This window comes from Onychomys torridus, chromosome 2 (genome assembly GCF_903995425.1).
Source record: "Onychomys torridus chromosome 2, mOncTor1.1, whole genome shotgun sequence".
Taxonomy (NCBI): domain Eukaryota; kingdom Metazoa; phylum Chordata; class Mammalia; order Rodentia; family Cricetidae; genus Onychomys; species Onychomys torridus.
In genome coordinates this window covers 131661447-131675714 of record NC_050444.1, presented here as the reverse complement: position 1 = coordinate 131675714, position 14268 = coordinate 131661447, and the positions used below count along the sequence as shown (strand labels likewise).

General features: G+C 44.0%; 1 protein-coding gene across 1 annotated transcript in view; it reads right to left on the bottom strand.

The window, feature by feature from the left end:
- The window catches only part of Eif2b3 (eukaryotic translation initiation factor 2B subunit gamma), a 73555-nt gene that overhangs the window by 4097 nt on the left and 55190 nt on the right, over window positions 1–14268 (bottom strand). The window contains exon 9 of the mRNA XM_036178601.1: window positions 12530–12678. Within this exon, the coding sequence (XP_036034494.1) occupies window positions 12530–12678 (149 nt within the window). The remainder of the gene's footprint in view (window positions 1–12529; window positions 12679–14268) is intronic.

The following is a 14268-nucleotide window of genomic DNA, read 5'->3' as shown; positions in this document are numbered from 1 at the left end:
CCCTTTTCTTCCAAAGTGGGGACTGAGTCTAGGGCTTTGTACACGTTGGACAAACCCTTTACCACAGAACTATGTGTACCTCCTTTTGAGACAGTGTCTTACATAGTCCAGGCTGGCCTTGAACTCACTATGTAGCCAAGAATAACACTTAACTCTTGATCCTCCTGCCTCTACCTACTAAGTGCTGGGATTATGGGTATATGTAAACACCCCAGCAACCAAGTTCTTTTTACTTTCTAAAATTTATTATTTATTATTTGTGTGTGGGTAGATGCAATGGGGGGGGGGCACACATGTGTCACAGTGTGTGTAGAGGTCAGAGGCTAGCGTTTGAGAGCTGGTTCTCCCTGCAATGTGGGTATCAAACTTTGGTTAGGTTTTATGGAATGTGCCTTTAATCACTAGCCATCTTGGGGCCCAAGTTCTTTTTATTTTGAGACAAGGTCTTGCTATGCATTCCAGGCTGGCCTGGAACTAATGATTTTTCTGCCCCAGACACCCAAATACTGGGATTATAGTCATATGCTGTCATATCTATCTTCACACACACACAGAGTTTCTTTTGAGATCAGGTCTCACTATGCAGCTCTGGCTGTCCTAGAACTCACTATGCAGACCAGGCTGGCTTTTAACTCACAGAGATCTACTTGCCTCTGCTTATCAAGTACTGGGATTAAAGTGGTGTGCTACTATGCCAGGCTCCAAGCTTGACTTTAATTCTCTAGGTACCCAGGATCTTGGGGTATAATTTTCACTCAAATTCTCCTTGGTGGAGGGGTGGAGTCTGAGGCTGGTCCATAGACTCACCCATCAAGCCTTCTTATCTAGGACCACATGACAAATGTCATTAGGGCCTAGAAATTAAGGATTTTTCTGGTTGGGCATAGTGGCACAAATCGTTAATGCCAGCACTCAGGAGACAGAGGCAGGAGGCTCTCTGTGAGTTCAAGGCCAGTCTGGTCCACAGAGAGAGTTCCAGGACAGCCAAGGCTACACAGAGAAACCCTGTGGATGGGGGAGATGATCAACTATGGGAAAAAATCGTCTCCTACAGCTCTTACCACTGACTCTAGTTAAACAAAATATTATTCATTTAGAGGTGGGAAGGGAAAGATGTGTGTGTACACATTTTAATTATTTGTTTTCTTTGTTTTGTTTTTCCAAGTGCTGGGTTTAAAGGTATGTACACCACCACCTAGCTGAGTCAGTTTTTTTTTTTCTGCCATGCAGGTGCTAGGGATCGAATGCAGCGCTCTCTCTCTCCCTCCCTCCCTCCCTCCCTCCCTTCTATATACAGGTGTGTGTGTGTGTGTGTGTGTGTGTGTGTGTGTGTGTGTGTGTGTGTTGGCAGTGCTGGGAATTGAACTTAGGGCCTCATAAATGGTAGACAAGCACTCCGCCACTGAAATACATCTCTAGCACAAAAATGGATATTTTAAAAACCAGCTTATCTCAAGCCAAGGACAGTGGCTTGGGCCTGTTACCCCAGCTACTCAGGAGGCTAAACCAGAAGACTACAAGTTCAGGGTCTTCTTCGGTATAGAGGGAGATCAAGCACTGTCTGTACAACTTAGTGAGACTCTGTATCAAAATCAAGAAAAGGGGGTGGTTTGGGCAGTATTACTTGTAGCGCACTTGCTTAGCGTATGGAAATCCCTGGGCTAGTCCTTAGTACTGCCACCCTACCCCCAAATCAAACAAGCAAAAGCTCTATTTCAGAAAGACTGCTTTGTTCAAATGATGTTGCCCTTTACTCCACTCCACTAGAAGGCTGCTGTAGGCTCTAAACACTCTCTCCAAAGCAGCACCGTCTCTTGCTGTTTGAATTTAGAACTATCTCCCTGTCTCCCTGAAGACCATGAAGGGAGAACAGTCTTTACCAAGCAAGATCCAGGAAAGGCGCAAAGCTACACAGAGAAACCCTGTCTCGAAAAACCAAAAAAAAAAAAAAAAAAAAAAAAAAAAAAAAAAAGTGTAAAGAAATTGTTTAAAAAAAAAAAAAGAAAGAAATTGTTCTTATCATGTGTATGTATATATGTATAATGCCATGGCAAGTTTTGAGAGTTGGCTCTTTTTCTTTCACTGTGGGTCCAGGGATTGAACTCAGCCCCTCAGGCTTGCACAGCAAGAGTTTTTAGCTGCTAAGATATCTCACCAGCTGGAAAAAGTCTTTAATTTTTTTTTTTTTTTTTTTTTTAAGCCAGGTGGTGGTGGTGCATGCCTGTAATCCTAGCACTTGGGAGGCAGAGGCAGGTGGATTTCTGTGAGTTCGAGGCCAGCCTGGTTTACAGGGCTAGTCCAGGACAGGCTCCAAAGCTACAGAGAAACCCTGTCTCGAAAAACCAAACCAAAACAAAACAAACCAAACCAAAACAAACAAACAAACAAAAATCCCAAAAAATTAAAAAAAAAAAAAATCTGAGACAGGGTCTCTCTCTCTACATAGCCCTGGCTGTCCTGGAATTCACTATGTAGACCAGGCGGGCCCAAACTCAGAGATCCACTAAGTGCTGGTATTAAAGGTGTGTCCACCACACCTGGCAGAAAAAAAGTCCTTTTGCAAACTATCGCCAACAGTCATTACAGATATATGCTAGGTACTACGCTAAACACACCATATAATACAGCAATGAGTCTTTACAACTCTGGCAGGGCCAGAGAGATGGTTCCATGAGTAAAGGCACTTGCTGTGCAAACCTGAAGATGGGGGTTCAATTCCCAGAACCCATTTAAAGGTGAAAGGAGAGAGCTGGTTCCAGAAAGTTGTCCTCTGACTTCTATATGTCATGATAAATATGCCTCCACCCCAACCCCATCCCCACTATTCACACAGCACACACAATAATAAAATATATTTTGCTGCATGGTAGTGGCACATGCCTTTAATCCCAGCACTCCAGAGGCAGAGACAGGAGGATTTCTGTGAGTTTGAGGTCAGCCTGGTCTACAGAGCAAGTTCCAGGACAGCCAAGGCTGTTACACAGAGAAATCCTGTCTTGAAAAACAAAAACAAAAACAAACCCCCCAAATTATGGGCAACACAAAAAAGCAAGAACACCTTTTGTCTTAGCCTCCATCAGTTTTTTTAAAAGTATGTCCAGGATGAGAACCTTATGTATTCAATTAGAGAAAATATTTCTAGGTGATTCTCTGAATACCATTTTTATCTGATATAAAAATAGCATCCAAATTTTATAGATGAAATAACAGATTTAGAGAATTTAAAACATTTATTCTAAACTATGTAACTGCTGAACAACATATTCAAATTCAGTTCTGCCTGATACTAGAACGCATATTCTTTTTTTTTTTTTGAATGAGACAGGGTTTCTCTGTGTAGCTTTGCGCCTTTTCTGGAGCTCACGTGGTAGCCCAGGTTGGCCTCAAACTCACGGAGATCCACCTGCCTCTGCCTCCCGAGTGCTGGGATTGAAGGTGTGCGCCATCATTGCCTGGAGGCGTCAACACGATTTAAACAGCCCTATTCACACAGGTTGAACTTCAATGAGAATGCCCACACCCAGGAAGAAGTGCTGATGCCACAGGCAGGATGTTGGGCAGGATTCTGCTACACAACAGCCAGTCCTTGGTATAGCTCAGAAGTCTAGGGATGCAGCTCATTCATGAAAGGTGTTAGAATTTTGACCTGGAACCAAAATCTACAGACAATCAGCTGAGCATAAATGGGCACCCAAAGCACAAAAGCATGCAGCATGCAGAGCTTTACTGCTCAGATGGCAGCCCAGAGTGAAACAGGAAACAGGCTATCTATGCTATCTATCTCCATTCCTAGGGAAGGCCAAAGCCTATTCTAGGCTGAGCATCTCTGTGGGTGGTATGAATGGGACAAGTATTAGTTTGCTTTTTTGGCAGTCTCAGGATACATTCGGTGGGTGTTCCACAAGGTACAATCCAGAACTTTGCAACTTGTCCAAATTGCAAAGCATTACAGTCAGCAGTTACTGTAGCTCCATATCCTTTGGGAAATTCCCTACAGAGGGTAGGTACTAAGGAAAGTGCAGAATGCCTTATATACACGGGTTCCAGTGACAAAACAAGTCTCCACTTAGCCAAAGCAAAGTCCAATGTCTGAAGGTAGTAGCAATGTATGTTTCCTATCAGTGGTTAATTAAGATCCTAAAAGCATGCTCTGGAGCTAGGCAAGTGGTGGACAGACAAGAGCCAGTGGGCAGACAAGAAACAGTTAGTGGAACACAAGAAGCTGTGGATGAGGATTCCTGGATATAGCTGTGGGGTTGACTGATTAGAACCTCAATGATGTGGAGAGGCTGGAATGTTGGAATGTTGCAGGTCTAGAGCCTAATTACAAGTTATTTTGGGCTATCTTTAGTTCTTGCCCACTGCTGTGTTGAACCTAACGTCCTGTGACTAACAGATAAAAACCTTTGGAATGCATTAATTTCGCAAACCTGAGTTTCCAGCAAAGGGTTAAGGCGGCATCTAAAGCCAGTGCAGAGTTCTCCTGGTCTTACTGTAACCCATCTACCCAGTGTAGCCACTGACATATTGGAAACGTGTTTTGATTTATGCCTTTCTTTGTTCTGTTATTATAGAAAGTTCACAGAATTGTAACCTCATTGGAATATGTTTATTTGGGGAGACTTAAACCTATGTTCCAGGGCCATGGCCTCTCATATTTGGCTCCAAAATAAACCACAGCTTTATTCCTTTGAGTGAGAGCTGTTTCTTTTGTTGACAAGGCCATAATTAAAGACTACTAACTGGCTATACTGGAATCTGGATGTGGGTGGGAAGCATCACCGGAAGGAAGTGGCTGGAATGACTGAGGTCAGATTTCCACAATGCCCCACAGCCTGCTTTTCTTTTTCTTTAGCAATGGAGCCTACTTTATCGACAGTCTTATCTAGTCTATGTGTAGCTCGTGAGATCCGCTGGTTTTCTGTGTAGAGCCTGCTCTACGACTGGAAAAAGGAGGCTGACCAATGGGACACTGCAGGCTCTATGAACACTGCGTAGGCAGCTTTTTCCTGACAGTTTGTCTCAGCTGCTCTTTACTTTCATTGCAGATACCACAAACTGCCTTTTATCCCAGTACTGGGGACACAGAGGTAAACAGATCTCTGCAAGTTCAAGGCCAGCTAGGAACCCTATTTCAAAACAAAAATAAAAGCTAAAACAAAAACCCACCAAAAAAAATGAAAACCTCAAACCACCAAGGGCTGGGGTGTGACCCAGCACAGAGTGTGAGCCATGGGCTCTGTCCTAATACCACAACACACTCATGATATATTTTATGTATGGTGTATTAATATATCTAATAATTTTTTTTCTTTTTCTTTTTCTTTTTTTTTTCTGGCCTCAAACTCATAGAGATCCACCTGCTTCTGCCTCCTGAGTGCTAGGATTTAAGGTGTGTACCACCTTACATGGCAGTTTCTTATTTTTTGAGACAGGGTCTCAGACTGTAGTTCAGGCTGGCCTTGAACTCACTGTGCATTCCAGGCTGGCTTTACACTTGAGGCAGTCCACTTGCCTCTGCCTCCTGAATGCTGGGATTATAGACATGAACTACCACAATCAGCCCGTGGATGTTCCACCTACTCTCTCTACTCCTGAACTACACCTTCAGCCCAAAGATCAGGGATTTTACTAGGAGTATATGTAGTTATTTGCTCATGATAGAAGGGATAGAGAGGTAGGAGGACTATGTCACCTTTCTTAAGTTGCCAATTCTCAGCAAGACTGAATTTTTCCTGCCTGAGCCCCAAAAAGGTAAAAGAAAAGAACTGGGCCCAGCACCAGAACCAGTTTCTGCCTCCTAATATTAGCTCTCAGCTTGGCACTAGGGACTATGCTGTATTAATTCTCTTTCGTGTTCTCTGAGAAGCCACTCAGTGATGACTAAGATTAACGGAGACTTGGTCCTTAATTATTCTTGGTGGGCTCACATTTTAAACAATGCAGACCCTGGGAAAGTATTATGCTTCTTTGGCCAGGTATGCCACTCTGTACCATATTGTGTCATACCACACAAGGAAGAAGCCCTGAATGGTGACACAGGGTACCTCTAAATTCTCCACCCTTTCCTTGTTTTAAGTCTCTTTTCAGTGCTGGGATCTAGGGTGTGTGCGTGCGTGTGTATACATTTGGAGGCCCAAGATGCATGTAGCACAGGTTGGCCTCAAATTTGCTATGTAGTCAAGGGTAACCTTGACTTGAGGTCCCAAGTGCTGGGATTACTGGTGTGTGCCACCATGCCTGGCTAGGACCAGAGAATAGTAAAGTAGTAGAATGCTTGCCTAACATGAGCAGAGAGCTCTGAATTCAATTCATAGTGGCAACACATACATACACAAGACTTCCTTTAGTTTATTCTAGGGAGGAAAAGAATACACATACAAACACACTCTTGTGTGTACATGTGTGCACTTATACATCTGTGTCTGTGGAAGAGTGTACAGGTGAGCATGCACTTTTGGAGACCAGTGGTTGACTTCAGGCGTCTTTGGTTACTCCCTACCTTATTTTTATACATTTATCTATTTAGTGTGTACCATGGTGGTTATGTAGGTCAGAGGAGCTGGTTCTCTGCTTTTACCATGCCATTTCTAGGGATCAAACTCAGGTTGCCAGGCTTGGCAGCAAGCACCTCTACATGCTGAGCTATCTTGCCAGCCCTTCATCTTATGTTTTGAGACAGGATCTCTATTTGGACCCGGAGCTCACCAACTTTGCTAAACTAACCAACCAGTCAGCAAGCCCTCGGGATCCTTCCTGTCTCCATCTTCCCAGACTAGAATTTTAGGTGTGTACTGTTGTGACCAGCTTTTTAAAAGATTCATCTTATTTTTATTTGTGTATGCGTGCACACATGCATGTGCCCCACAAGTGAGATGGTAGCTAAGGAGACCAGAAGAGGGTGTCATTCCCTGCAGCTGGAGTTACAGGTGGTTGTGAGCTACCTGACATGGAACCTGGATATGGGGCAGGGGATGTTAGTTGGCACAATGTTTTGGATTTGATCCCTGGCATCACATAAATCAGGTATGGTGTTACATACCTATAATCTCATACAAAAAGAAAAAAAAAGGGGGGCTGGAGGGATGGCTCAGTGGCTAAGAGCATTGGCTATTCTTCCAGAGGACCCAGGTTCAATTCCCAGCACCCACATGGCAGCTCACAACTGTCTGTAATTCCAGTTCCAGGGAATCCAACAGCTTCATACAGACATTCTCACACACAAAACACCAATGCAGATAAAATAAAAATTAAAAAAAAAAGAAAAGAAAAAAATGAAAAAAAAAAAAAGCAAGCATTTTCTTTTCCTTCTTTTAGAGACAGAAATTCATGGATCTCAGATAGGCCTTAAACATTTTTTTTCTGCCTATTTAGGGTTCTTTTCTTGAGATAGCATCTCATTATATACTGTCTTGGAACTCACTCTGTAGACCAGGCTATTCTCAAACTCAGACCGGCAAGTGCTAGGATTAAAAGTGTGTTCCACCTTCTTCCTTTTTGAAAGGCGGCTTTCTGGTCTTCTTTCACGGCTGATGCTAGAGACTGAATGTAGGCTCTTGCATACATATACTGAGGAAGTATTGTACCACTGAACTTCATGCCCAGCACTGCTGTGGTTTTCAAAGAGCCAAGAGGGGCTATTTATCAAATTTGCATAGGCTTCCAAGGTATTATAGAAACAGGCAGGTTGTGCACCATGCACAATTTTAACAAGGTTCATTTTCAACTGAGCATAGCATTTTATGACTCTAATCCCAGCACTTGGGAGGTGAAGGCAAAAGGGTCAGGAATTCATCTTTAGCTACAAATTTAGTTGTAGGTCAGCTTGGGCTATATAGGGAAACCTTGTCTACAACCAAACCAACAATGTAATACAAAGGCTTAGGAATGTCCTGAATAAGGGGACTGGAAGCTGGGCCTGGTAGTGCGGGCCCATAATCCCAGCTCCTTGGGAGGCTCAAGTGGGAAGAGGTCTTTAAAAGACCAAGTTTAAGGCCTCCCTGAGCGGCTACAGAGCCGGTCAAGGCGGCTCGGGCGACTCTATTTTTTTTTTTTTTGGGGGGGTGTTTTGAGACAGGGTTTCTCTGTGTAGCTTTGGTGCCTTTCCTGGAACTCACTCTGTAGCCCAGGCTGGCCTCAAACTCACGGAGATCCACCTGCCTCTGCCTCCCAAATGCTGGGATTAAAGGCGTGTACCACCACTGCCCGGCCCAGACTCTATTTTAAAATAAAAAGTAAAATAAAATGTAAAGTTTAGCGGCAGCGCACGCCTTTGATCCCAGCACTTGGGAGGCAGAGGTTGACGGATCTCCTATTTGAGACCAGCCTAGTCTATAGGGCAAGTTCCAGGACAGCCAGGGGTACACAGAGAAACACTGTCTTGAAAAAAAAAATTAAATAAAAGTAAAAAAAGAAGATAAGGGGCTAGAGAGATGACTCAGAGGTTAAGAGCTCATATTATTGCAGAGGACTTGATTTAGGTTTCCAGCATCAAAACTGGATGGTTCAAAACCACCTGTAACTCCAGCACCAGGGGATCAGACTGGACTTTTGCTATAGACAGCATTAAACAAAAACAAACCAGGTTAGAGATGGCTCAGCAACTAAGTACATGTGTTGCTCTTTTAGAGAACTGCAGTTTGATTCCCAAAACCCACACCAGGTGGCTTACAACAGTCTGTAACTCCAGCTTCAGGGAATATAATTCGGTGGATACCTATATTCAAGTGTAAACACACACACACACATACACACACACACACACACACACACACACACACACACACGTCCCAAACCAAAACAAATAACCCAAAACAAAACAATAAGAACTGGGGCATGACGGTACATACTCTCGTAATGCTAGAATTTGGGAGGTAGAGGTAGAATGATTAGGAGTTCAGTCATCTTCTGCTATACATTAAGCTCAAGTTCAGCCTGGGCTATATCAGACGAGGCTCCAAAACAAACAAGAAAGGATACTGCTGTGTGGCAGAACCCTTGGCCTAGCATGTGTAAGGTCAAGGATAGAAAAACAAGGATTCAGTATGTGGGCCAGTCAGCTGAATGTATCGTGAAGGCTATGTTCAAGGGAATAATTAGAACGAGAAACAGGAATAGCTTGTTTGGCTTTGAGGGCTAAACTTGGCTAACCATAGACAGCATAGAAAACCCAGTAAAACCCTGACTTCCAGCTTGCTTATACTGAAGATGAGATTAGAGACTGTTTTGATGTCACCCACCTCATATGAAGAGGTAATACAGATGTAGTTTAGGGGGACTAAAGAGAAAGACAACAAACTAAAGCCTTGACAATTAAGGCTTGTTTTTTTTTGTTTACTTAGAGATTTGTTATTTTATATATGAGGGCTCTATCTACATGTACACCTGTAAGCCAAAGAGGGCATCAGATCCTATTATAGATGGTTGTGAGCCACTGTATGACTGCTGGGAATTGAACTCAGGACCTCTAGAGCCAGTCTCTTAACCACTGAGCCATCTCTCTGGCCCTGACAATTAAGTTTTGACTAGACTCTGTTTGTTTGGTGTGTGTGTGTGCCATTTATCCAGTCCCCTCTACCTTTGTCCCCTTCAATTTATTTGTGTTCCATTTATGTGAATGAGTGTGGGCATGTTTGTGTAGAGGTCAGAGGACAGCATGGATGTCAGGCCTTGCCATCTATCTTCTTTTAGACAGGGTCTCCTGTGGCTCTTTGCGACACCAGGCTAGCTGGCTCATGAGTACCTGAAGATTTTTGTCTCTGCTTTGAACCTTGCTGAAGGAGCACTGGGTACGGACAAACATGGGCTATCGTGTCGCATTCCCAGGGCTCTGAGGATCTGAACTCAGGCCCTCGAGCTTGCAGAGCAAGCTTTTTTACCCTGCCCAGCCCTCACGAGACTTGATCCTGACACCGGCTGTCACAGAAAGTGGCAGAAAATGAGAGCAATAAGCAGGTGTTTTCTCAGAACACTCTTGCCTACACCTTCCCCAAGGTGGTCCTATTAGCATGCCTCAAGCCCTGAGGACCTTGGGCAGGCAGCCAAGCAATGTCCACCAGACCTTTGCAGCCCATAGCTGCTGGCAGAGATGAGCACACTGTGAGTATGAGAAAGTTGCTTCTAGATAAACTCATGCACCACTGACGTTCAGTCCAGACATAATAACAGAAGGGCAATCAAAACTCGTGTCTGAATTTTAATTACTCTTTTCTAGTTGATCATAGGTGATTAAAACTCAGTGACCTCAAAATAATGGGGAAAAGTTCGTGTGGGACGAAAGAGATCCTATCTTATCATCAGATGCTAATATGCAGAATCGGGTGATCTCTCATGGCCTTTTTTTTTTTTTTTTTTTTTTTTTGGAGACATGATCTCCCTTTTAGTTTAGACTAGCTCTGAACTTAATGATTCTCCTGCCTCAGCCTTCAAAGTGCTTAGATTACAGGCATGAAACATCTTGTTCCAATTCTTTTTTTTTTTTTTTTTTTGACAGGCTCTTTCTAAACTTGGCTGGCCTAGAACTTGCTTTGCAGACCAGGCTGTCCTCAAACTCACAGAGATCAGCCTTCCTTACTGTCAAGTGGATGCTAGGCTCAAACTGGGCCCTTTGGAAAAGTAACTAGTGCTCTTAACTGCCATTAGGCTCTGGGGATCAGATTTAGGTCCTCCTGCTCTGAGGACAAGCACTTTACTAAGGTTCATTCCCAGACTCATCTCTGTCTGAACTGTCAAAGTAACTGTTTTCTCCAGGGTTTTGTTAAGAGTTAGGTGTGGCAGTACAGGACTATTTGGGCAACTGAAGGGAAGTTAAACCTAGGATTCCTGTCCAGCTGGCCCCAATTCAAGATAAACAAATATTCAACAAGCTCTCCACCCATATATTCAGCCCAGGGGAGCGCTGTGCTCCCTATCTCATTCTTTGGACACAGTGTAGTCAGGCTGACTTCTCACTATGGATCCTCCTGTCTCCACTTTTTGAATGCTGAGAATTTGCTACTATGATGAGCCAGTTCAGAGAATAAAAAAAATTTGCTTTTGCAACCTATGGTGGTGGCATACGCCTTTCATCCCATGACTTGGGGACAGAGGCAGGCAGATCTCTGTGAGTTCCAGGCCAGCCTGATCTACAGAGTTTGTTCCAGGATGACCAGGACTACACAGAGAAACTCTGTCTCCAAAAAAAAAAAAAAGCATAAGGGACAGAGTCTCAGTATGGACCCCTACTGGCCTAGAACTCATGACTACACTAGGCTGGTCCTAAACTCAGAGAGATCCACCTGCCTCTGCCTCTTCTGGGATCAAAGGTATGTGCCACCATGCTCACTTAGCAAAGCAGATTTTTGTTTTTTTTTTTAAGACAGGGTTTCTCTGTATAGCCTTGGCTGTCCTGAAACTCACTTTTGTACCAGGCTGGCCTCAAGCTAAGAGATCTGCCTGCCTCCTGAGTGCTGGGGTTAAAGGCTTAAACTTGTCATATATAACCCAGGCTACCCTCAAATTTGAAATCATCTTGCCTCTGGCTCCTGAAGTCCTAGAATTATAGGAGTATGTTACTACATTGGTGAGGAACCACACTTTTATTTGTTTTAAATACAGTTTCAGTGAAAGGTTTTTTTTTTTTGGTTTTCGAGACAGGGTTTCTCTGTGTAGCTTTGCACCTTTCCTGGATCTCGCTTGGTAGACGAGGCTGGCCTTGAACTCACAAAGATCCGCCTGGCTCTGCCTCCCAGTGCTGGGATTAAAGGTGTACTGTTTCAGCTAGGCAGGCTGGCTATAGCATTCCCAAGATCCATCTGTCTTCCCTTCCCAATGCTGATGTTAAAGGCACATGTGGCCATACCTGGCTTTTATGTAGGTGTTCAGGAATCAAATGCAGGTCCTCACAGGTACTGAGCCATCTCCCAAGCCCCAGTGGTGTAGTTTTTGAGTGTGAACTTTGTAGATGACAATGTTGTGTCACAATGTCAAAAGGGTGGTCATGTCTAAGAGTACAAATTATTTCTCAGCTGGGGATGGTACTGAATGCCTACCATCAAAGCATTCAGGGGCTGAAGCAGGATCCTTATGGGTAAAAGACCAGACTGGGCTACATAGCAAGTTCTAGGCCAGTCTGGGTTAAAGCCATAGTTTGTAGAGACGTGTGCTCTCGGAACACAGTATGGCTTTTATGTCCGTTCCTCTTACGCCGCTGCCTCCAGGAAGCTTTGGGGTATTAAGGCAGGGGAAAGTGACACTTAGGCACTGGGACAATGTCATGTAGCCTGGCAAAGGGCTCACTACTGTGGTCATCTTCATAAAACAGGACCCCAAAGGAGAGAAGCAGCTTCTCATAGGAGCACACTGCCCTACGTGAGGGAAGGTGCAGTGATGTTTTAAGAGTTCACGTCATGGAAGCAAAACCAAACTTTAAAGGTGCTAAGCTTCTTCCTTCCTGTCCCCAATGTGAGCCTGTCACTGGGTTGGGTGAGTCCACCAAAGCTCCCAGGGGTACCAGAAGCCTTGCCTCACGAAGGTGCAGAGGGAGACATACCCTTCTTCCACAATGACAGAGTTCATGAGAAGGCAATTGGTAACAGTCACTCTATCTTGTATGACACAGGATGAGCCAATGACTGAGCGCTTAATAGATGACTTATCTCCAACTTGTGTATCTGGCCCGATGAGGCTGTCAACTCCAACCTGCAAAAGGCAAATAGAAACCTTGTTCATTCATCTCAACCAACTACAAATCACCCTTCATCTTTTTGAGCTGGAATCTAATGGGATTTTTCCATAGAAACAACTTAGGGGGATGATTAGTAGCATTTCTCAAGACCCAAAGGTCAAACAGCTTTTCCAACACCACACTGGAGGATGGGCCCTCTTCTTCCAAGAAAAACAAAACCAAACCAACAAAGCAGACATATGTGTGTACTCACATATTTGTATACTCAGCTCAGGTTGGCCTCTGACTTCTTTTTGTTTGTTTTTTATTATTTATTTATTTATTTATTATGTGCATTGGTGTTTTGCCTACCCTTATGTCTGTGTGAGGGTGTCAGATCGCCTGGAACTGGAGTTACAGACAGCTGTGAGCTGCCATGTGGGAGCACCCAATGCTCCTAACCTCTGAGCCATCATCTCTCTAGCCCGTTTTTGTTTTTTTTTTTAAGACAAGGTTTCTCTGTGTAGCTTTAGAGCCTGTCCTGGAACTCACTCTGTAGACCAGGCTGCCCTCGAATTCACAGAGATGGCCTGCCTACCTGAGCGCTGGGATTACAGGCCTGGGATTACAGGCCTGCTCTGCCACCACCACCACCAAGAAGCCTCCAATTCTTATCCCTGCTTCTATTGTCTCCCTAGTATTGAATTACAAATTAAGCCAGGCACAGTGACTCAGCGGTGAACTCTCAGCACTTGGGAGGTAGAGGCAGGTGGATCTCTGAGTTTGAGACCAGCTTGATCTACATAGTGAGACCTGGGCTCAAAAAACAACAAAAACAACAACAACAACAACAACAACAAAAAAAACAAAAAAAACCCCCACCTAAACAAAAAATAAATAAAAACAAGTTTATACATGTACACTATCATGATAGATTCGCTCTTTTGAATAAAGTGCTCAAATTGGACATTTAAAAAAAAGGAACAGACTGAAAGCTCCTGTTCTAAGCCTAACACCATCTGGACTCTTGTTTATAGGGTCAGCACTTGACCTGGAAGTCTTTGTCCTCCTTTTATTCTGAGACAGGTCTTATGATATAGCCCAGGCTGGCTTGGAACTTGCAATCCTCCCATCTCAGACTTCCACTGCTTGGATTATAGGTATGTAATGCCATACTGGGCCCCAGGAAGTCTCTTTCTTCCTCTTCCTCCCATTTTTTGGGGGTGGGGGAGGGGCAAGATTTCACCATGTAGCCCTTGCTGGCTTGGAACATGCTATGTAGACCAGGCTAGGTGTAGACCTCCTGAGTGCTGGAATTAAAGGCATGGTCCACTGCCACCTGGCTCTCTCTTTATCCTTCTTATTGCTTTTGGAGACAAATTCTTACTATGAAACCCTAAACTTGCATCCAACTTACTATTTATCTCAGGCTGGCTTAGAACTCGTTTTTCCTGCCTCAGCCTCCTGTATGCTGAGGTTGCAGGTGTGTGCCACTACACCTGGCTTCAGGAACTCTTCATATTTGTGTAATACTGGAGATTGGATCCAGAGATTCATACATGCTGAGCAAGTGCTCTACCACTACACCATAACACCAGCCTTCTTTTTTACTACATAGCAGGTTC